General features: G+C 42.8%; 1 protein-coding gene across 1 annotated transcript; it reads right to left on the bottom strand.

Annotated features, from left to right (window-relative positions):
• Window positions 1-877: 877 nt before the first annotated feature.
• CLRN3 (clarin 3) lies at window positions 878-21,914 on the bottom strand. The gene is made up of 3 exons (XM_072629058.1): window positions 21,549-21,914; window positions 5,583-5,762; window positions 878-1,519 (listed from the first exon to the last, which is right to left on the bottom strand). Exons 1-3 carry the CDS (start codon window positions 21,778-21,780, stop codon window positions 1,242-1,244), a joined length of 690 nt encoding a protein of 229 aa, XP_072485159.1. The 5' UTR covers window positions 21,781-21,914; the 3' UTR covers window positions 878-1,241.
• Between the last annotated feature and the right edge of the window lie 1,347 nt (window positions 21,915-23,261).

Raw genomic sequence — 23,261 nt, forward strand, 5'->3', positions numbered from 1 at the left:
CCAAATCCTCAGACCTTTTGGGTTTCCACTTGCATAATAGCCTCCTGTAGTTAAATGAGTTCATATCTCATTTCGTGAGAGGACCCATGAAAATGACTGTTCATAATTAATAATAATAGTAACAATAGCTTTAGGTTGTAAAGCACTTTACATAGGGCTCATTTGATCCTCATAGTAGTCGTGATGGAGTGCTAATGATGGACCCCTAAAAGACCTTGGACTTTCCCACATGGCCCAGGTACCTGGCATTTGCTTGGGGCACTCAGCCCTTCCCAGCTCCTTTCTTTGTGGCTTTGGCCATGCCCCAATTTCCAATTCTCTGTTACTTCTAACCAACTTTTCATCATCTGTTACCTTCAGATCACCCCAGTCACATCCCACCCTTAATTCCATCTAGACCCCTTCTCACAGTCCCCCCAGACTATTTCTGCACTTCTAGATCCTATCTAGATTTTCCCACAGTCTTATTGTATACAAGTGTCCATCTTGCCCCCATTAAATCGTTCAGATTCTTTAAGCGTCTGCCATGTTTGTCAATACAAGCATTAAAAGGCTCAGATTCTTAAAATCTCACCCACCCCAACCAATGTTTTAATAAACCTGACTGAAAGAAGACATGGGTTGAATTCATTTTAGGCAGTTGTTTGCCCTTGAATTTGGAGGTTCCCAGCATCCCTAGACCTCAACAGTCTGACTTTAAAAGGATCCAGAGTCTCATGAATACAAACAATCACCAAGCAATGATCAAATGTGTCTTAATGAGATGGAAGTCTTGACCTTGAGAAAATTCCATCAGGAGGCGAATATGAACCAAATGTGGTTGTCTACAGAGGACACAATTGGATGAAATTTTAAAAATAACACAAAATAACAGGAATTCAAATGCTGGGCTCGGGAGTCATACTAACAAAAACCAAAACAAAACATGTCTGCTCTCAAGGAGCTTATATTCTAGAGGGAAATAAAGCAAGTGCTCAGCTAAGTAAATAAAAACTATATACAAAGTCTTACAAAGCAGTCATCAGGAGGAGAGAGGTCTGACCACTGAGAGACTGGAGGAAGACCTTGTCCATCAGAGCTGGCTTGGGAACAAGCCAGGAATTTGATGAGGCATGCTTTAATAAATATCTGTTGACTTGACTTGATTTGATTTGGAGACCTTGGCCTTCGACTTACAGTTCTGACCATCCAAACAGGGTCACCAACAGGTCTGTTGGAAGAGCAGCTCTGAAAACCAGGCTTCAGAATAAAATCCCATCTTTGGGGGCATTTTCCATGGGCCTCCGGTGCTCCTGCTTTCTATGGTATTTTGCCTTCTGGTAGAAAACAATGATGATAATGGTGATGATGTTGAGGCCCAGGATGAGGAGCATGAGCCAGAATGAATATTCATATATATGAGTTGTGCTGCCATATGTATATCCTTGCATTAGGTAAAGTGCAGAGCTCAGCACTACTGACAGATTGTTGGCCTGTGTGTTCACAGCAAACAGGATCATGGCCACCAAGACAAAGGTCACTGGAAGAAAGAAAAGAAGGACATAGGGATCTGAGCTCTTCATTAATTATTTCCACTTCAGGGGAAAATAAAGACACACTCATTCAGAATCCATGCCACAGTGCATTCTCCAAACTGTCCCTGCAGAGCCCATACCCAGAAGGAGCTTAGCTCCTCAATTATGAGTCTCTCAGGACCACGGTTCTCACACCAGACCCAGCCCAGTCTTGCTACTGCTATCTCTGAGAACAGAAATCCAATGAAGGCATATCATTGCCTCAGAAAAGGCTGAGTCAAGGGACTTTCCTATGGCCTCACTCACTACAACAACTCTCCCTTCCCTGGCCACCATTCTCCTGGATGTGTCATCTCTGCCATTGGAAGATAAGCTCCAGGACCATAAGGATAGGGACCATATCCACCTTAGCACTCCACCCTTTAAAGCTTTTAATCCATTCATTCATTCAGTTGGAATTGACTGTGCCTGAGAGGGGGAGTGCAGAGTGGAAAGAGAATGGAATTCTATTAACTTGGACACTTTGATTAACTCAGGTTATCAAACTCTGTCCCTGTGCAAAGTACGAGGGATGCAAAGGCAGATGTGAGACAGCTCCAGCTCTCAAGAAGCAAATAAATGAAGCAGGAGGAAGATGACAATGAAGATGATTATGTGTGTATATGAAGAGAGGAGGGAGTAGATTCCAGGCATGAAACACAGCTTATGCAAAAGCTCATAGGTGAAACACAGTGCACAGGGAGTAAGCAATGAGGCATTGACTACATCACTAAGTTCAATAAGGGGAGTGTTCTATAATAAAGTTACACAGGTTGTTTGGTACCAAGTTAGGAAGGACCTTAAATGCAAAACAGACATTTTTATTTGATCCTAGATATGATAAGGAGCTATTGTTTCTGTAATAATGCCTTTCTCTTTCCCACACCTCTCAGTATGAGTTTGGTTTGTTTTTGTTTACAAAATAAACTCAAAGACTTTTCTTTTTGTGACACAAACATTTATGAAGATCTCTTTCCCTTAGATCCAATCCTCCCTAATACCAAGAAATACAAACACAAACAAAAACAAAAGTACCTTGATCTCATCTGAAAATGGATAGACATTGATGTCCTGTCCCCGGCATCCAACCACAGGAGAGGCTAGCACAGTTCTCTGGGCCATGATTGGTGTTCTAAGTGCTCAGGAGTGGGCTGCCTTTTCAGTTACCTCATCTCTTACAGTGAGGCTGTCCCTGGGCAACTTTTAATTTTGGTGCTGATTATCTCATTCCGCATCAATTAATGCAAATCTTCCCATGTTTCTCTGAATTTCTCATTCATCTCATTTCTCAATACAGGATAATATTACATTGATACACTACTGATATTCCATCTCTCCCTCAAATGATGGCCAATTCATAGCTCTGCCAGCAGAGTTTCCATCTCCCCACAGATCCTCTGTGGACTACTTCTACATTTTGTCAACCTTGCCTATTTGCAAGGTATCCAGACAAACTTCTGAGTTGTTTTAATTTGTAGTTTTCTTGTTATTGGTGATTTGAAGCATCTTTCAAATGGTTTTTATAGTTTGCAATTTTTTAAAAAGCTGTTTATATTACTTTGATCAATGCAATGGCAAGCAGATGACCCTAACCTCTCAGAGCCTCAGGGAAAGCTCAGAGAGGACTTTTCTATGCTGGAGCATCCATTCAGTCTACTGAAATAGCAGCCTACTCTACTCTCCCCAACTCCCAAAAAACTAAAACTTAAAATTGTAACTCTCCAAAGCCTATACACATGCATTTAAAAATAATAGGCTATACCCAATGACATTCATTGATCACTTGAACTAGGCAGCCTTGGAGATCACTTGCAACTCAGATTCTGGAATTTTGTGACTTGACTGAAGCAGATGTTCAGGACAACAGGCACTGAGAGGCCTTCTCTAAATGACTTCTCCAAATAATCCCTTATTAGAGGAAGTTAGTGTATGGCTGACAATTCCCTATAATGCCACAATCAGGCTTTCAGTGACATGGTTTGCTTCTTAACCATTTGCCCTTTACAGAAACCCCTCTCTTCTGATACTCATTAAGAGGAATCCAAACCTTAATTATCCTTCATTATGCCCTTGTGAAACTTTTTGAAAAGTCTGAGTCACAAAAAGGTAAAGGCACACAGTTTTAAAGGATTGAAAAAAATAAACCCTCACTCCTGAGTCTTTGCTTTGAACTCAGGATCAGAAAGAAGGCTCAAACCCTACCTTGATCCCAGCTGCTGAAGTGAAAACCTGATCCAGAGGCTCAGGCCTCTGTCTGGTCTCGGGAGCAATGGGACTGTGTGACCTGGGCCCAGGTAGAGCCTGGACTACCATCCTACTCTTCTCCCTAAAGGGGACATCTTGAGTCATAATACTGATGCCTGGTGCTTAGAGGCACATAACACAATTAGATTCATGGAGAGCTTTACAAATATGTTCTTGCTTGACTCTCTTACCAATCCTATGAGGTAGGAACTATTTATTGTACCTATTGTACAGGTGAGGAGACTGAGGCTCAAAGTAATTTAAATGACTTGTCTGTAGCAACACATCAAGTTACAAGTCAGACGTGGGATTTGAACCCAGGTCTTCTGAGTCTGCTCCATCCACATCCTGATGCCTTCTTCCCCTCTCACTTCTAGTCCATTCATGTCCCTCTTCTATCTGACTCAGAGAAACAGGCACCAGATGGAGAGTTCAGTGCCTGGCATCTGCTCTATTAAAGTTTTGCACACAAGATCATTTGGGGAATGAAAGGCCTGGCACTGGGATTCTTCTGTAAATGCATGAATGAGTGAAGATCATCATCATCAGTAAGTGCTTACTCTGGGCCATTGACTGCTCCTGCTCTCCAGGGCTGACATCCACTAAGAATGGACAAGATGAATTGGAGAGTGAAGACAGATCCATTGGTCCAGGAAGTCACCCTGAGGAACAGCAGAGCCATAAGGGAGGTGACTAGCTTTTGCTCCCCTCCAGTAGCAGAGGGGTTAGAGGGTGGGAGTGAGGAAGGAATATTTATTTGATAAGAATGCCCGGAGTTTGTATCTAAGATATGCAACACAGTGGAAAAGGGTGCAGTGAAAGTTGCAATTTGCCTGGCAAATAGATGTCTAGATAGGGGAGGGAACTGAGCTGAGGCTGAGACTGGGCCATATCCCTCACCCAAGCAAACATCTCAGACTGTCGCTTCCAACTCCCCAGGGTCTGGTCTTTGGAAGCCTAGGGATCCTCAACCCTTCTCTAGAAGACTTGGGGGGGGGGGGAGAGGGAGGGAAGGTGCCAGGAAGTGATGCCAAAGGAAAAAGCTGCTGGACCAAGTGAAGAGAAAGCAAATTCTGTGGTGATGACAATGAATTATATAGTAATTATATTATTACATATTATATTATTATGTTATAATATATTATTATATATTGTGCTTTAGGTTGGCAAATTCTTTTACATGTTATCTCAACATATGTTATGGGGGCAGGAGGGCTTCACAGTACACAGAGCCTTGAGACTGGAGTCAGGAAGACCTGAGTTCAAATCCAGCCTCAGATACTAACCGTGCATCCTTGGGTAATCATTTAACCTCTGTTTACCTTAGTTGACTCAGTTAAACAGGGGAGATGATAATACCACCTGCCTCTCAAGGTAGTTGTGAGGATCAAATGAAATATTTGTAAAATGCTTAACATAACATCTAGCTAATAGTAGATATTTAATACATACTTAATTCCTTCTTTTTCTCATTTGATCCTTACAACAGGCTTGAGAGGAAAGGGTTTTAACCCAGGAGTTAGAACCAGTACTCTTTTCACATGATTCCAACATCATATACATACATACCCTGTGTTGTCTAATTATGTCTGTTTCCCCATTATTTGAACCCTGAACCAGTTTGATTTATAGTTATAAGGATGCAGTGAGAGAGAGAGAGAGAGAAAGAGAGAGAGAGAGAGAGAGAGAGAGAGAGAGAGAGAAATGGATCTGATATTCAGAGACAAAGAGAGACAGAGAGAAGAGACAGAGACACTTTACACAGAGATCATTTTCTTCACTTACTATTTAGTCCATTCCAAACGAAAATGCTGATGGTGCCAAGCCACGTCTGGTAGGGACTGCTGATGCTGTTGAAGAACGTTAACCCAGAACTCATCAGGGATGTGAACAAACTCAGGAACAGAAGGACAATGACCACTGTGTGCAGACTTTTCTGAGAGGAGTTTGACAATGTCGTTAAAACTGAAAAACAAAATGGCAGACAAACGTTTAGATGGTGAAGACTCCTGGCATCAACCTTGTACTCAAGTGTTGGTTGGTTGGTTTTCCCAATGTAGCCAACTCTCTCATTTTAAAGAGGGGAAAATGGAGGCCCAGAAGGGAAATGAAGTGCCCCAAGTTACTTGTAAGACCTTTATTTTACAGAAAAGGAAATCCTAGATAGAGGCCAAGAAGTTGACCCTAAATCACATGGTGTGGAATTAGACCCACCATCAGATCCATCAGAGAAACAACACTGAGGAATAGATTCTACAGGAAAATGGCAGCCACATTAATCAGGGCCTGTGCCCCAGGTGCTCTGCGTGGTCCTGGGTGAACGTACTGCACATGCTTATAACCTAATGGAAGGAAAAACACAGACATCAATTACCAGAGGAAGGGAAGGGGATAGAACTGATATGATGCCTACTACATGCCAGATACTGGGCTAGGCGTTTTACAAAGATGACCTCCTTTTCTCTACATAACCCTGAGAGGAGCGGCCACTATTATCCCTTTTCTGCTTGAGACACTTTCTTGCTGTGCGACAGCAATGGGACCTGAGCCTCGATGCCCTCAGCTAGAAAACAGGGATTAAAGATCCTCATACACTCTAAGGCTTGCTGAGAAACCCCTGCAGGAGCCTGAGTTATTGTTAAAGGAAGCTCCTCCTTGGGCAAACACTTACTTGTTGCTTAAGATTTCAGATTTCCAGCCCCCTCCTAAGACTTAAGAATGAAGAGTCCTTGGCCAAAAATGGAGCTCAGGTAAAGGGCCGGTCAGCAGCATTCTGACCTGCAATCTACCTTCACAGTCTTTAAAGAGAAAAGAATGAAGGGAGAAAAGCTGCCTATAGACATTGATCCGGTTTGGGTCCACAGGAAATCGCCGTTGTGTAAAAAGAAGGGAAGGAGAGACATTCAGAAATTCACAAGCTAGAAATAAAGACCCTGTCCACAGGGAATCTATGTACCATTCACAAAATACCGCAGCAAGGCAACAGTAACAGTAATAATAGCTAAGATTTGTATAGTGCCTTGAAATCCCTTTACAAATACTGTCTCCTATGGTCCTCACAGCAATAACCCAGAGAGGGAGGTGCTGTTACTATTCCCATTTTACAGTTTGAGAAACTGAGGCAAACAGAAGTGACTTGCCCAGGGTCACACAGCTAGAGAATGTCAGAGGTTGGATCCAAACTGAAGTATTTGCCGCTCTCCCTCTGGGTGCTCCTCCTCACCAGAGCCCAGCAAGCAAAGGTCAGGGAACCACTGATCAGGCAGCTGCAGGTGGCATTCCTTCTGAGGACTCCATCAGACCCTATGGCCTCTGAGGTCCCAGGACTCTCTGGACTCTGGCAGAAGAGAGAGTCAGTACAAAGGAGACGCACAAGCCAAGTCCTCTAGGATGTCTGGGCGGGGAGAGGGGCCTTCCACCTGAGAGGGGATCATGGCGAGCTCTCTGCAGGAGATGCCACCTTCACCATTCTAGGTTCAGGATTCAGAAGGAACAAAGGCACAGAAACAAGTGCCAGTGGGCTCAGGAAGGAGGATAGAGAGAAAGCTCTGCCTGGCCGTTGGGCTCTCCTTCTATCCTCCTGGCCCTCCTGTTCAACCTTTCTTTACCAGGTCAGATCCATGCCAACCAGGTCAGTTCCAAGATGTATGTCACAAATGCCCAACAACACGACCCAGACCCCATTGCAACATCTTGGCCAAAGGCCATCTCTGTTTGGTTTCTGTTGCTGAGCTTCAATGCCAGGGAATCCACCACATGTGATGACGTCCTGGGAAACTTATAATCCAATAGTCCAATGCAATCCCTCAGACAAGGGATCAGAGCCGTGGACTCACCTGAGAACCTCTGCTTCAAACCCTCACTGAGAAGAGGATCCCCTGCACCCGAGGAAGCCTGCTCCATTCTGGGACAGCCCTCCAACAAACCTTGACCTGTCTGTTTGTAGTTTGAACCTCTGGGTCCTGGCCAAGAAAGGCTAATCCCTCCTCCCACTGATACCCTTTCAAATACTTAGAGACTGCTGTCATGTGTCCCTAGGGCCTTCTTTTCTCCATGCTAACCACCCCTCTCCCCAGTTCCTCCTCCAACCAATCCAAAATGACAGCAAAGGAAGGATGAACAGCCCAATTGCTGGCCATTTGTATACTCAAAAGATTAAAAAGTGAAAGTGAGTCCTCTGCTGGGAGCCAGTGGCCATTAATCACTGGAGATGAGCAAGTGTGGAGGGACTGAGCCCTGCCCGCATCCATCAGAGGACTGAGTCTCCTGACTGACAGAATCCCTGGGGAGCGGCATTTTCATCTGAAGGCTGCTGCTTTTACTCATCCAGCTCTGGCTGCATTTGGTTCCCCCAAAAGGAGAGGGCATGGTGCTGGTTTTGGGGAACCTGAAGTACCATCCTCCTCCCCTCCCCTGTATCAGTGCGATGCCGCCTTCCTGTCCCGGGACACATGGAGTGGGCACCAATAGCTAGCATCATCAAGCACAATTTCTCACCATATACAAGAAACAAAGTTTTGTGGAGCCCCAGACATCTCCTTCATCAAAAGAAGGGCATCAGAGGTCAACACCCTCTTTGGCTAGATGTCCTTTGCCCCCTGGTTATCAGAGACTGGCAACGGATCTCTGTAAAGGCCGGTATTAAGATACCCCAGGAGGTGGCCCTGGCATAGGGGAGTGAGAGAGGGACCATCCTGGGAATCAGGAGTCCTGGACTGAAGTCTTGAGACTGTGGGACTCTGGGAAAATCATAGAAGGTCCCAGTGGCCCTTAAGAAAGGCTATCTGCATCAGAGGAGAGTTTCCAAAAAGTCTGAAGGAGATGAAGGAGAAAATGAGACAAAAAAACTCAGAAAAATAAATAAAAGCAGCCTGATAATTCCTGAGTCAAGAAGTTTAAAATGGATAATAATACTGCATTTGGAGTCAAAGCACCTGGAAGGAGCAGCTGGTAGGAGTGAGGAGAGATGAAACAGGTATACTCCAATACCTAAGGAGCTGCATATGTGTGACTCTGAGAAAGGCACCTTGCTTCCCTGGCTCTCAGTTTCCCCTTCTGTCAAATTAAGATACGACTGTTGCTCTACCTTCCTCAGGATGATGGCAAGAAAGGGTTTTATTGCTCTGAAACCTCACTGACAGCATGAGCTTTGGTACTTGCTGTGGTTAGACAGAAGAATCTTAGGATCGTGGAAAGAGCACTAGAATCACCAAATCTGGGTTTGAATTTCATCTCTTTTCCTTACTACCTATAGGACTCTGGGCATGGCCCTTCTTAGGGGCAGTTAGATTGCTCAGGCGATAAAGAACAGGACCAGGAAGCAAGAAAAGAACACTCCACCAGTTCAAATCCAGCCTCAGACACTTACTAACTAGTTGTGTGATCCAATGCAAGTCACTTTACCCTCTTTGCCTCAGTTCCCTCATCTGTAAAATTAGCTGGAGGAAAAAAATGGCAAACCATTCCAGTATCTTTACCCAGAAAACCCCAAGTGACTTCACTAAGAATCAGACATGACTAAAAACAACTGAACAACACAGTCCTTCCTCTTCCCGGGACTCAGCCGCTTCTGTAAGATGATGAAGGTTGGACAAGATCACCTCTGAGGCCGCTTCCACTTCAGTCCCAGAATTTATTAAGACAAGATCCACTGATCTTCCATTTTTGGCCTCTTTCTCTGGTTCTGAGCAACTTGGATGCCTCCAATGATTTTGAACGTATCTTGTATATCTTTATCTGTAAACACATTGATTCTTCCCAGTGGAATGTAAACTGTGGAAAGTCAGGGACTGGCTTGGTCTTGTCTATGTAGCTCCAGCACAGGACACAGTGCCAGGCACTGAGTGGGCACTTAATAAAGGTGAGTTGAATTGAATTGATTGAACCTGAAAGCTCAACAGAAATTGATTCTGGAAGTCAGAAGGCATCAGAAAAGACTGATCACCGGAAACATCCAACAGCTGCCCACAATATCAGAAAATCTAATTCCATTTTTTTTTCTTTAAGTGGACACATATTTGTTCAGGGAATCCTCAGCCTGGCACTAATAACTGCCCCTTTGACCAATAGAAACTAGCAGGCCAAGCTGCTTCTTCCTGTGGAGGTCCTAACTGTAGGAAGCAGTGCCCTGCTGCCAGGGATAAGGTGTCAGTAGCAGCATGGGCAGGGGGCACTTCCCATCATTGGGACAGTGAGCAGGGGATTTGGAGGTGACTTCTATAGAGCCTTCTCTGCCCCTGCCTGAGTCTGTTTGCTTCTCAGTAAAAGGAGGATCATGCCATGTGTAGTGAGAGATGTGCAAATATATTTAATAATCAGCTCTTGGGGGAGGGGCTGGAATATGCCCTTGACACATTTTTAAGATTTTTGTTGTTGTTGTTACTGTTTGGTGCTCAGTCATTTCAGTTGTGTCTGATTCTCCATGACCCCATTTGGGGTTTTCTTGACAGAGATGCTAGAATGGTTAGCCATTCCTTCTCCAACTCATCTGACAGATGAGGAAATTGAGGCAAACAGGATCACACATCCAGTGTAATTTACTTTTCCGATTACATTTGCTTCAATTTGATGACGATTTCTTGAGCAATCATCTTTTGCTATGCACCAGGCATTGTGCGGGGCCCTTGAGGATACCAAGATGAAATTCTATAGTCCCTGTCCTCAAGCAGCTCCCATTCTACTGCCTCATGACCTCAGTTGCCAAACTGCCCGGGACTGAAGCTTCCTTATCCTATGAAATCAAGGGTTCTCATCCTAGATCCCTTTGGCCATCTCTTATGAAGACTTAGGGACCCCTTCTCTGAGGGATATTTTTCAATGTATAGAATAGGACACATGAGATGACCAAGGCAACCAATTATATGAAAAGTTCTCAGAATAGCTAAAAAACCAAGTTCTTGGTCCCAAGTTAAGAACTACTGGCCTAGGTCATCTGTAGACCTAGGATCTTGTGGTTGAATGAGCAGAGACAATCATCCTCACATGACAAGAAGCAATAATAGCAGCACGTTGGCAGAGATGGAGACTGGATCTGTGATGCATCTCATTCATGGACTGCTCCCCAATGAAGATTTTCCCTCTACCAACACAAGCTGGCACCTTCTCAGCAACTTCCAGGATTAAAGTTGTTTAGATCACGGAGAGGCTGGGGGACTTGCTTAGGGTCCCATAGCCAACTGGCTCTCTGTCCACTCTCACACACAGACAGAGCACCTTAGAACTTATGAAGTGACTCTCACACAGGAGTCTGTGATCTCTAGCACTTGCAGACTCCTCCTTTTATTTGCAGCTTCAGGTCCCATCCCTCTCCTCATTTCTCAGGAGAGAGAAGTTACCACTGTGTCATGGAAAATGAACTAGATTTGAAGTCCGAGAACTTGGATTTGAAGCCTGGCTCAGACGTTTACACTAGTTGGTGACCCTGGGCAATTCGCTTCATCTCTTAATCTCTCAGCTCCTTAGATTCCTCAACTGTAAAATTAGGTTGAATGATTTCTGAGATTCCTTTCAGTGCTAAATCTGCACCTAACACACAGCCCTTCCATCCCAGCTGTTGACTGGTCTGTGGCTTCCTTGGGGAGATCAAACAAAATAATATTTGTAAAAGTGCTTAGCATAGGGTCTGTCATATAACAGGTGCTGCATAAATGCTAGAAGTAGTGGTGGTAGTAGGGGTAGTGGTAGTTGCTGTTCTCCATATTTCTCAGGCAGATTATTTCACATGCAGTCAAGCTACATTTAAATAACTTTAAGCCAAATGATTCAGTGCCCAGTACAAAGTCTTATACTTCCTAGGCACTCAATATATGTCAAGTTCAATTGAACTATATCCAAAAAAATCAGTCCAATTAGTTGCCTGGCATTATGTAAACAAAATAGTTGACTTGTCAGCCAGTTGATGTACACCTCACTACAGAAACAAGAAAACATGTCGATATAAATTTCTCCAATGGTGGAACGGCAGTGAGATTGGGGTCAGAGGACTTTTGTTTAAATTCCAGTTCTGTGTGACATTGAGGAAGTCCCTTCACAGAGCTCCAGTTTCCTCATCTGTAAAATATCTACTTACCTCCCATGACCTACTCCTCTCCTCCACCTCTGCTACACAGAGATGATCTTTGGCATTGCTATCAAACACAAGTGCACTCAATGCAGCTACTGAAGCTGAGATGCAATAAAGTGTGGATCAGTTCTCGGCTGCTTGTGCTAATTTTGGCCTAATAATTAACACCAAAATACATAGGTGTTCCATCAGCCGGGACTACGCCATCCATACATAGAACCATTGATCACAGAAAATGGAGAAATTCCAAATGCTGTTGCTAAGTTCACTTACCTTAGCAGCATACTTTCCAGGGATATACACATTGATAATGAGGTTGATACATGCAGCTAGCTCAGTGCCAGAGATAGCTCAGTGTTTGAGAGGCTCTGAAGGAAATTATGGGAAAGAAGAGGTATTAGACTGGCTGCCAAAATGAAGGTCTACAGAGCCCTTATGCTGACCTCATTGTATGCCTGGACAGTATACCAGCACTGTGCCAGGAAAGTGAATCACTTCCATTTGAGTTATCTTAGAAAGTTTCTGAAGATCACCTGGTAGATACTAGACACTAAGATTCTTTCTTGAACTAAACTGCCAAGCATTCAAACTCTACTTCAAAGAACACAACACTGGTCATGTTGTTTGAATGCCCAAATGTACACTCACCAAAGAGACTATTTTGTGAACTTACACAGGGCAAGTGTTCATGTGGTGGTCAGAAGAAGTGGCACAAGAACACTCTCAAGGTTTCTCTTAAGAACTTTGAAATTATTTGTGTGTCATGGGAAACAGTGGCACAGGACCTCTCAGCATGGCATGTTCTCATCAGAGCAGGTGCTGTGCTCTGTGAGCAAAGCAGAATTGAAACAGCACAAAGGAAACACGAGCTATGCAAATTTAGAGAATCTACCACAAATGTTCACACATACTATTTGGGTCTGACCTGTGGTAGAGCATTCTGAGTTTGCATTGATCTGACCAGCCACAGTCAAACTCAGTGTGACTTGACTCTAGCATAGTGATGTCATTTTGATCCTCTTTGAGAGTGAAGGACAATGACCACCCATATTCACTTTCATGAATTCTTAAATTCCATTATATGGTCACAATCTTTTATCATTCCATTTTTCTTTCCTTCTGCATTATCACTCCTTACCCTTTTCTTCATCCTCATCATGACCTCCAACCCCTCCATCCTTCAAGTCTTTCCCAGGCTATCACCCCTGCACTGGTCACCCTCTCCTCCCTTCTCTATCTTAACTCCTTGGTGAATCAAGTCAATTCTATGCAATTTTCCACTCTCAAGTCCCTTGCCACCTTCTCCTAACCATGGTCATAATTTGCCAACCCCCAGCTGATAACCCTGGATGGCTCCCACCATCTGCTTCCTTCATTCCTATTGGCATACTACTGAATAGACTTGGAGAAAATCACAAAACTATCTTGATTGGAAGTCTTATAAATTTATGTTACATAATCTCGATTAAGTCCTCACCATGGCAAGGCGATCTTTAATACCTCCCTATTCAATTCCTAACCTCACTCACACCAGCTGTCTTTCCAGATTCATTCATTCTTCTTCAAACCTCTCATGACTTACTCTCCCCTTTCCATCCCAGCTAAGGACTTCAATTCATACTTCACCCAAAGAAATGAGGCAGTTTGCTGAAAGCTGGCTCTTTCCCCTTCTTCCTCATCTCACTCAGATGTCTTCTAGCACTACGTCCTCCTTATATCCCCGTGTCTCTTGGCCCTTTGCTTTGCTAAAGCAAACCCCTCTTTTCTACATCCTTAGTACCATTTCATCTTGCTTCTAGATTAGACTGTCTCTTTCATCAGCACAACTCTCTCACTAATTTTTAATCTCTCTCTGTCTACTGGATGTTTCCCTACTGCCTATAAACATGCTCATGTCACCACCATCTTTAAAAGATTCTCACTTTATCTGTCTTTCCCTGATAACTATGGTCTTCTATCTTTCTTCCTTTTCCCTAGGTGCCTCTATCTCTGCTCCTCATTTAATTCTAAAACTTTTGCCATCTGTCTTCCAGCCTCATCACTCAGCTGAAACTACACTCTCCAAAGTTACTAATTATCTCCTAATTGCCAAATCCCCTGGCATTGTCTTAATCCTGATACTTTCTTTTTTAACTTTCTGCAACATTGATCACTGTAGACCACCCTAGTTTCCTTGGATAATCTCTCCTCTTTAGGTTTCATGATCCCATTCTCTTGGGGTTCTTCTCCTAACTGTCTAACTGCTTCTCAGTCTTTTTTGATGGATTTTCATCTAGGTCATGCCGCATCAATCGTAGTTATCCTCCAAGGTTCTGTCTTGGGAAATTTTCTTGATACTGTCTTATTTGGCAATCATGTTGTCAGCTCCCACTCATCACAGATGAATCTCACACATATATCCAGCCCCAACATCTCTCTTAAACTCTTGGTCGAGTGTTTGTTGGTCATCTCAAGCTAGATGTCCATAGACACTTCAAACTCAACATAATCAGAACAGAATGTTTTATCTTTCCCCCAAGCTCTCCTGTCCCCCCCACACTCTTTCAGTCATCCAAGCTCTCACATAGAAGGCACTTTTTACTCCTTCTTCTAACCACTCTTATCCAATCTTTGGCCAAGTGTGATCATTTCTGCCCTCAGCACATTTCTCATATGCCTGCCTTCCTTTCTTTGGACTTACTCTGCTATCCCTTTGCTTAGGGCTCTCCCATCAACTGACACTTAAATTGTACAATAGTTTCTGTTTAGTCTCTTTGCCTTAAGGCTCTCCCCTCTCCAGTCCATTCTCCACTCAGTTGTCAAGTGATCTTCCTAATGCACAGATCTGACCATGTCACCACCACAAACATTCCCATTGAATAAAATCGGTGACTCCTTGTCATCTCCAGGATCAAATATAAAATTCTTTATTTGGCATTCAAAGCCCATCATAACCTGATCCCAACATTCCTTTCCTGTCTTCTTATACATTCCTTCCCTCCAATTATTTTGTCATCTAGTGACAGTGCCACCCTTGATGCTCCTTGAACAAGATACTTCATCTCCCAGTTCTGAGTATGTTTATTGGCTGTCCCCACACCTGGAATTTTCTCCTTCCTCACATTTACCTCTCAGCTTCCCTGAATTCCTTTAAGTCTCAGTAAAAGTCTCACCTTCTACAAAAGCCTTTCCCAATCCCTCTTCCTTTTGATGCCTTCCTTCTGCTGATTTAGTTCTCCCCTTTCCTGTATCTATCTTGTCTGTGAATAACTGTTTGCATGTTCTCTCCTGGCTTTGAGTGTGAGATCCTTGAAGGCAGAGACTGTCTTTTATGTTTCTTTAGTTAGCACAGTGCCTGGCACATAGTAGGTACTTAATAAATGCTTGTTGATCATCCATTTCCACTTCAAACCTATGATCCTGAGCTCCTACAATGTCCCTTCCATGACTAAAGAGCACAATTTCTCCCCGCCTTAGTAGGTGACCAAGCAAAATCATGGGCAGCCACCCTTCTTGGGAGGACTCTCTTGATTCAACTTGACTGCTCCTAGGACAATAGACACCGACCCTCCCAGAACTCATTTAAAGCTTTCCTGGTAACACCAGTAAGGGCTTGTGCTGTATCCCCTGTACACTGCCATGGGGCACCCAAGGAGTACCTTAAATAATTCAGGGAAAAATGCTCTGCTCTCACTGGAGGCTCTCAACTGTTTGAGACTACATTTCCAAGAAATTCACATAGTATACAGTAGGTATATTATAGGTCAATCAAGATTCTTTGGATGGAAGAGTGAACCATAATGAGTTATTACAAGTTTTTTTTAACTGTTTGAGTGTTTTAAAGAGAAAAAAACAAATACCCTCAGGCACATTATGTGGACAGAAGTGAAAGTATTCAGTCAAAATATTTCTAAGTATCTAGTTCATGAAAGTATGGGCATAAATATCTGGGGAACATTTTAAAATGCTATTAAACTTTTTATCTGGATGGCTGAAGTTTGAGGCCATGTCTATGCTAACCTTCTACGTGAAAAATTGGTAATTTTTACAATAATGATAACAAGAAATAGCAAGCATCTTTACAGAACTTTAAAGTCTTGAAAAGCGAGTTATTTCACTAGTTATTGAAAGGACTTGTGGAAGCATAAGAGAACTGACTCCAAGATGAATTGATTTTCATCAATGTAATGGATTTGTTAAGTTAATTGATTGGAGTATTTGGGAATTTTATGAACATAACTTGAACCATTTCTTTCTGCTGCTTGATTTCATGGCCAGCAGCCTCGTTGGCTATACCCCTTAAGGCAGAATTCTACAGAAATCCTTATATTTCAGCAAACAGCACTTTCCATTCAGGCTGCTGGAGATGGGCAAGGTGAGCTTCTGAAATGCTGCTGCTATTGTTGTCATCACTAATTATTATTATCGATGTATAATAATGATGACAATAATACCAGCTGCCACTAAGACCCAGAAGATATTTTATAGAATGATTCTGTCCCACTCCCCCCAATCTGGGGAAAGGAGTTTTTTTCTCCCATTTTACAGGTAAGAAAAAATGAAAAGAAATTAATTGCTCATAGCAACACCATTCTTTCCTTTTTAGTTTTTTTTTTTTAACTTTTATCCCTGTCTTGTTTTCTCATCATCTTCATTTCCCAATGTATCCATCTTGGTAACAGAATTAAAGAGAAAGGACAAACAGTCCATAAAATACCTGTAAAGAAAGATTCTCAACAAATTCTAGAGCAACAGAAGCCACAGAACAACGGAGTGGAATAGATTTCCAGCTCAGGGTGACCTGAAAGGCCAATGGGGACAGTCTGTTGCACTGGATGTGGAGTGGAGCCCAGTCCAGCCTTGACCTTGCTGCACCCAGAGGGGGACCAGAGCAGGCCTCACCCTGCACAGCAGCCAAGGTTCACAGATCCCTCAACTCATAGGCACAAAAGACAGCTTCAAAGGTCAATGAAAGGTCTTTTTCAACTCCATGAGAAGGGAGCAGGGTCCTCCCTTAGCCCTGGCCCCAGGTGGCAGCAGTGGCAGCAGCTGCAGCAGTGGGCAGATGAAGCTAAGGTGGCCAGGCAGGTAGCAGTCAGCATCCATTGTTGGATAAAGCCTCTGGGGGAACTGAGCAGCTGATCTGAACCTCAGCCTGGCCAGGGAGTAAACTCCTGTCCCTTGATCGTGCCACCTTGGAGCAATTGAGATCTCACAGGTCCCCAGAGTATAACTTACTCTTGACAAATGATCCAAAAGTCAAGTAACTAGTTGTGAAAATGTCAAAAAAAGGGGGGTGGGGTGGGGAATAAGACTATAGAAGGTTACTTTCTTGGTGAACAGGTATTCTCTCCCATCCTTTCAGAAGAGGAAGAACAATGTTTACCAACAGGGGAAGACATAAAAGTCAAGTCTTCTGCATCCAAACCTCCAAAATAAACATACAATGGTCCCAAGCCATGGAAGAGCTCAAAAAGGATTTTGAAAATCAAGTAAGAGAGGTGGAGGAAAAATTGGGAAGAGAAATGAGAGCAATGCAAGAAAATCATGAAAAGTGAGTCAACAGCTTGCTAAAGGAGACTGAAAAAATGCTAAAGAAAATAACATCTTCAAAAATAAGCTAACCCAATTTCCAAAAAAGTTCAAAAAGTCAATGAGGAGAAGAATGTTTATACAAAACAGCAGAATTAACCAAATGGAAAAGAAGGTGCAATAGCTCACTGAAGAAAATAGTTCTTTCAAAATTAGAATGGAACAGATGGAAGCTAATGACTTTATGAGAAACCAAGACGTTACCAAAGAAAACCAAAAGAATGAAAAAAATAGAAGATAATGTGAACTATCTTACTGGAAAAACAACTGACCTGGAAAATAGATCCAGGAGAGACGATTTTAAAATTATGGGACTACCTGAAAGCCATGATAAAAAAAAAAGCCTAGACATCATCTTTCATGAAATTATCAAGGAAAACTGCCCTGATATTCTAGAACCAGAGGGCAAAATAAATATTGAAAGAACCCACCAATCACCTCCTGAAAGAGATCCAAAAAGAGAAACTCCTAGGAACATTGTGGCCAAATTCCAGAGTTCCCAGGTCAAAGAGAAAATATTGATAGCAACTAGAAAGAAGTAATTCAAGTATTGTGGAAATACAATCAGGATAACACAAGATCTAGCAGCTTCTACATTAAAGGATCAAAGGGCTTGGAATATGATATTCTACAAGTCAAAGGAGCTAGGATTAAAACCAAGAGTCACTTTCCCAGAAAAACTGAGTACAATAATTCAAGGGAAAAGAAAATTTGACTTTCAAACACAAGAATTAAGAGAAGCATGAAAAGATAAACAAGAAAGAGAAATCGTAAGGGACTTACTAAAGTTGAACCGTTCAGATTCCTACATGGAAAGATAATATTTGTAACTCTTGAAACTTTTCTCAGTATTTGGGTAGTTGGATGGATTACACACATACACACACACACACACACACACACATATATGTATATATATATATATATATATATATATATATATATAGAGAGAGAGAGAGAGAGAGAGAGAGAGAGAGAGAGAGAGAGAGAGAGAGAGAGAGAGAGAGAGAGAAACAGACAGAGAGACAGAGAGAGTGCGCGCACAGGGTGAGCTGAATAGGAAGGGATGATATCTAAAAAAATAAAATTAAGGGGTAAGAGAGGAATATATTGAGAGGAGAAAGGGAAAAATGGAATGGGACAAATTATCTCTCATAGAAGAGGCAAGAAAAAGCTTTTTCAATGGAGGGGAAAAGGGGGTAGGTGAAAAGGAAAAAGTGAAGCTTACTCTCATCACATTTGGTTCAAGGAAGGAATAACATGCACATTCAATTTGGTATGAAAATATGTCTTACACTACAGGAAAGTAGGGGAGAAGGAGATAAGTGGGGGAGGTGATGGAAGGGAGGGCAAATGGGAAAAGGGAGCAATTAGAAATAAACACTCTTAGGGGGAGATAAGATCAAAAGAGAGAATAGAAGAAATAGGGGGCAGGGTAGGATGGAGGAAAATATGGTTAGTTTTACACAACATGACTATTATGGAAGTCATTTGCAAAACTACACATACATAGCCTATATTGAATTGCTTGCCTTCTCAGTGGGGATGGGTGGAGAGGGAGAGAGGAGGGGAAGTTGGAACTCAAAGTTTTAGGAACAATGTTGAGAACTTCTTTTGAGTACAACTAGGAAATAAGAAATGCAGGTAATGGGGTGTAGAAATTTATCTTGACCTACAGGACAAGAGAGAAGATGGGGAGAAGGGAAGGGAGAGGTGTTAGATGGGAGAGCACATTGGTGGAAGGGGCAATCAGAATGCATGGCATTTTGCGGGAAGGGGAGAGATGGGGAGAAAATTTGAAACTCCAAAGTTTGTGGAGATGAATGTTGAAAACTTAAAATAAATAAATAAACAAATTTTTAAAAAAGAGAAAGAACAGTAGTTCAGCAAACAGTGGACCCTGGAATTGAAGTGATAAAAGTTTAGAGATCATCTGGGACAATCTCCTCATTTAATAGATGAAGAAACTGAGTCTGAGAGACATGATGTGACCTATTCCATATCCTACTGTGTCTAACAGTTGATGTAATATCTCATACCCAACCCCCCCACCCACCCAAAAGTGGATGTTTCCTCCTCCTTCCTCCAGCACCAAATTTGGTTCTTGTAATTACCTTTTCATCAAACCCATATTTGTTTTCTAACACCAAATCCTTGTTCTTTCCAATTCATTACAACACCTATGGTCAATTGCTGCTTCCAAGTGAACTCAGTTTCATAGAGAAGGTGACTCAGAAGAGTGGAAAGAGCTGTGGGACAAGTCAGAAAGCTCTAAGGGTGAACTTCAGCTCTATTTTCTATGAGAACTGGATAAGGCATGATCTCTCTGGGCCTCAGTTTCCTCATTTGAACAATAAGCAAGTGGAGTAGATCTTGGTCTCCAAGCTCTGTTATTCTATGATTCAATGATAGCTAGAAAACCAATCAAAGGACACTTCCAGGAGAATCCTAATCTTTTTAGATTATGTCAGATAAATGCTCACTTACCCTGGAAACCTTCCATTCACCTTAAACCACTGGAGCATGTGCCTTCTTGTTTTGCTTTTAATTCTTTAGAGACAGTCAGTGATAGAAGAATCACATGACAACTTCATTCTTTTACCGCTATTTCTTAAAACTATTCTAAGACTAAGAGCCTGTGGTAAAGACCGTCTCCAGGGCCCAGCGCTTTGGTGGACCCAGACATACCGCAGTGGCTGGAGGCTGAATGAGCCTCAGGTAGATGGGCACCTGGCCAGAAGGGACTGGTGCTAAAAACAACATGGCCCTGGGCACATATGCACATAACCCTTACCCACTACTACTGAGGCAAAGTCGGTCAAGGATTTATTTAGCACTTACTGTGTGCCAAGTATGATGCTAAGCAGTGAGGATACAAAGAAAGGGAAAATAGTCCCAGTTTTATCTACTTTCCAATGGAGAAAATGAGATGAATACACACAGCTAGGCACTTAGAAGAAGCAGAGAGGATTGTACATCACGGTCTTGGAGTTAGAAGGTTAACCTCTGAGGCCAGAGGCCAGCCCATGGCATGAACTGTCTCTACAAGGTCCCTGAAGGGTCTTTTCTTGAAGCCTTCCAGTGATGGGGAGCTCAGTACCTCCCAAGGTAGCCCCTTCCATTCTCTACTGCTTCTCATTATCAGCAGGGCAGTTGTAAATGGCATCATGCTATTTGTGCTGCGGTTTGTTAGGTGCCTGGCCGCCCTGCATAGGTCCTGTCTCCCATGGCCAGAGTTCCCCTGGGGCCAAGAGGCTCTGTCTCCAACCCCAACATAAACCTAAACTTAAAACTCAAGACAAGATTGTGAACCAGTCTTAGTTAAATCTAAAAAGAACTAGGAAATCTCATGGGTCTTGTGTTGGTTGATTCCTAGAAAGCCTGTGGTTCTCCCCTGTCCCTAAGCCAGAAACTTCACTAGCAACACTCATGCTTTAGTTCAATGGAGATGCAATCTGGCTGATTGGAAGGCCAATTTTTAAAGCAGAGACACAAACCCCATGACTGTACACGTTGTTAACATAGTTTGAATGACTCTCCAAACCTATAACCAAGAATTAGACCCCGAACTCTGATCAGTATACTGTGTCTAAATATTACAGAGATGGTAGAGGGAGTCATGCATGCTTTAGGAATGGTTCATCTATTCCAACATCTGGATAAAGCTCATTTCAACTGCTGCTTACTGTGCTTTCTCTATCTAGCACAATTCAGAGCTGTTTTCAAATCCTCCCGGTTTAAACAATGAGAGAAAGGATTTTAGCAAATATAAGTGATTTAAATTTTGATTACAGATCAATAATTTGTCATCAAACACTCAAAATGTCAGAGGAAAAAGGACCCCAAGAGTCCAATTTCTGTCCAAGGGTGATGCTCCTGTGGAACAGAACCAGAGCAGAGGACCATCCAATCTCCAGTTTTGAAGGGATTCTTTTAAAGTGTGCATTCTATAGGATTTAATTGACAAGTCAAGGAAAGTTAAGATATTTTAGAGGACTAGCGTCTGAGTCACACTTATAATCATCTTGGAATTGCTTTCGACCCACGTATATTGCCACATCCACCTTAACCAGCCCACCCAACCCAGCCACATTCATGAAATCTATTGGAAGTTTTACCTTCAAAAGATAAATCTGGTTGTACCAGTCCTGAACTCATCTCTTGGCTGCTAACGCCACGGAATAATCCATAGGTGATGAGGATACTTCCATTGGAAAATATCTGGTCCCTGAATTCAATCTTCCCAGTGACCCACTGTGGGAGAGCCAGAATAGCACACACAGTCACCAGGGCCCCCAGGCTGGTCACAAAGCCTGACAAGAACATCAGACTCTTTTGGGTTGTCGGCATTTTGTCTGGAGGAAAGGAAGTTTCCCAAGTCAGAAGGTCGTGTTTTCTAAGTCTTGATCTCTAACCTCCTTGGGGGTACCCTGTGTTTTCAAGTGGCTGACTTAGCTGAAAATGGAAAACCCAGCCCTTAAGAAGAAAGAACTGACAGCAGTGAACTTTGTCCTATGAGTGCTGGTCATAAAGGGTGGATGTTACTGTACTTTGATCCCCAGAAAGAGGTTGCCACAGCTACAAGCAAATGATAATGAAGGTAAGTGGCTCTCCCTCTCACTTCCTCATGGCTGATTAATCTGTTACTGCCTTACCAGATGCTACATAACCAATTTCACTCCTATCATGGCAAGTCACAGAGGAGATTTATGAGATGAGTCAGGAAAAGACTGACCTGCAGAGAGATGACAGACCCCATACCCCAGCTGCAGAAAAAACGATGTGGACATCCTGGAGACCCTCAGATTCTGAAAGACCTGTTCTGGCCAAGGGACTGCCCCTTCCAAAAGGTTTTACCTGTTCAGAAAAAAAAAAAAAACTCCAAGAACATGTGGCTACACACTAACATGCCCAGGCTTTGTGGGTACTCCATCTACCATCTCAAAGTGTAATCCATCCGGATGTTCATAGTTCATGAGATCATAGAATCTTAGATATAGGCTCAGGAGCAATTGTTCAGTTGATTTATTTTGCAGATGAAGAGCAGAAAGGGCACAGGACTATGGACTTCGCCCTGGAAGGGGGAAGGGGATGTCGAAAAGAAAGGAGAAGGGGAAGAGAGAGGGGGAGGGAGAAGAGGAAGGACAGGCTGATGAAATCACAGATCCAGTCAGTCACAAGCTTTTATTAAGTGCCCAGTAGATGCCAGGCACTATTTCAGGTCCAGAATTTATAGGAGCATGCATACAAATACACATCCACCTCCATATTCACCTAGACAGACACACAGTGGAAGCTGGTTTTCCACATTTTGCTATTTTGAATAAACTCCCAAACATTTCTGTTTATGCACAGCCCAGTATGTACACAGTTTGTCTATACTTAAAGACTGTTTTGGTAAAAAGGTGACCTTAAGATTTCCCTGACATTCCCATACAGAGGCTCTGTTTGGTTTTGTTTTGTTTTTGCCTGAATGTCCTTCTTGGTCCATTCAGGGCTCCTAGTCAAGCTATGAAATCCCAGCACTGTGTATGGTTGGGGAGTTGATTAACCAAGTCCTTCATTTCTGAGTGGCACCTAAAGGCCCCACTTCCACTGTAATGCCAAACTTTTTTTGCTACTAGAGAAAACAGAGAGCAAGCTGCCAAGCAAAGACTAGCCCAGTAATGCAGCATGGCACCTATGGGAACAGGAAGATCCCACAGTCAGTCTGTAGATTAAGGCCATAGTGAGAGGCAAGAAACTCAACTTAGTCTCTGCCAGGAACCTGGATGAGTCTATGTAGCTCTTCCAAAATACTGAGTGGAAAAGGAATGAAGGTTGCAGAGGCA

Source organism: Notamacropus eugenii, chromosome 1 (genome assembly GCF_028372415.1).
Source record: "Notamacropus eugenii isolate mMacEug1 chromosome 1, mMacEug1.pri_v2, whole genome shotgun sequence".
NCBI lineage: Eukaryota > Metazoa > Chordata > Mammalia > Diprotodontia > Macropodidae > Notamacropus > Notamacropus eugenii.

Coding starts and splice junctions, on each gene's coding strand:
- CLRN3 (XM_072629058.1), bottom strand. CDS start 21,780: ATGCCGACAACCCAAAAGAGTCTGATGTTCTTGTCAGGCTTTGTGACC. Junction 5,763..21,548: donor ACCAGATTTATCTTTTGAAG/GTAAAACTTCCA, acceptor TTTGTTTTTCAG/TTTTAACGACATTGTCAAAC. Junction 1,520..5,582: donor CGTTTGGAATGGACTAAATA/GTAAGTGAAGAA, acceptor TCTTTCTTCCAG/TGACCTTTGTCTTGGTGGCC.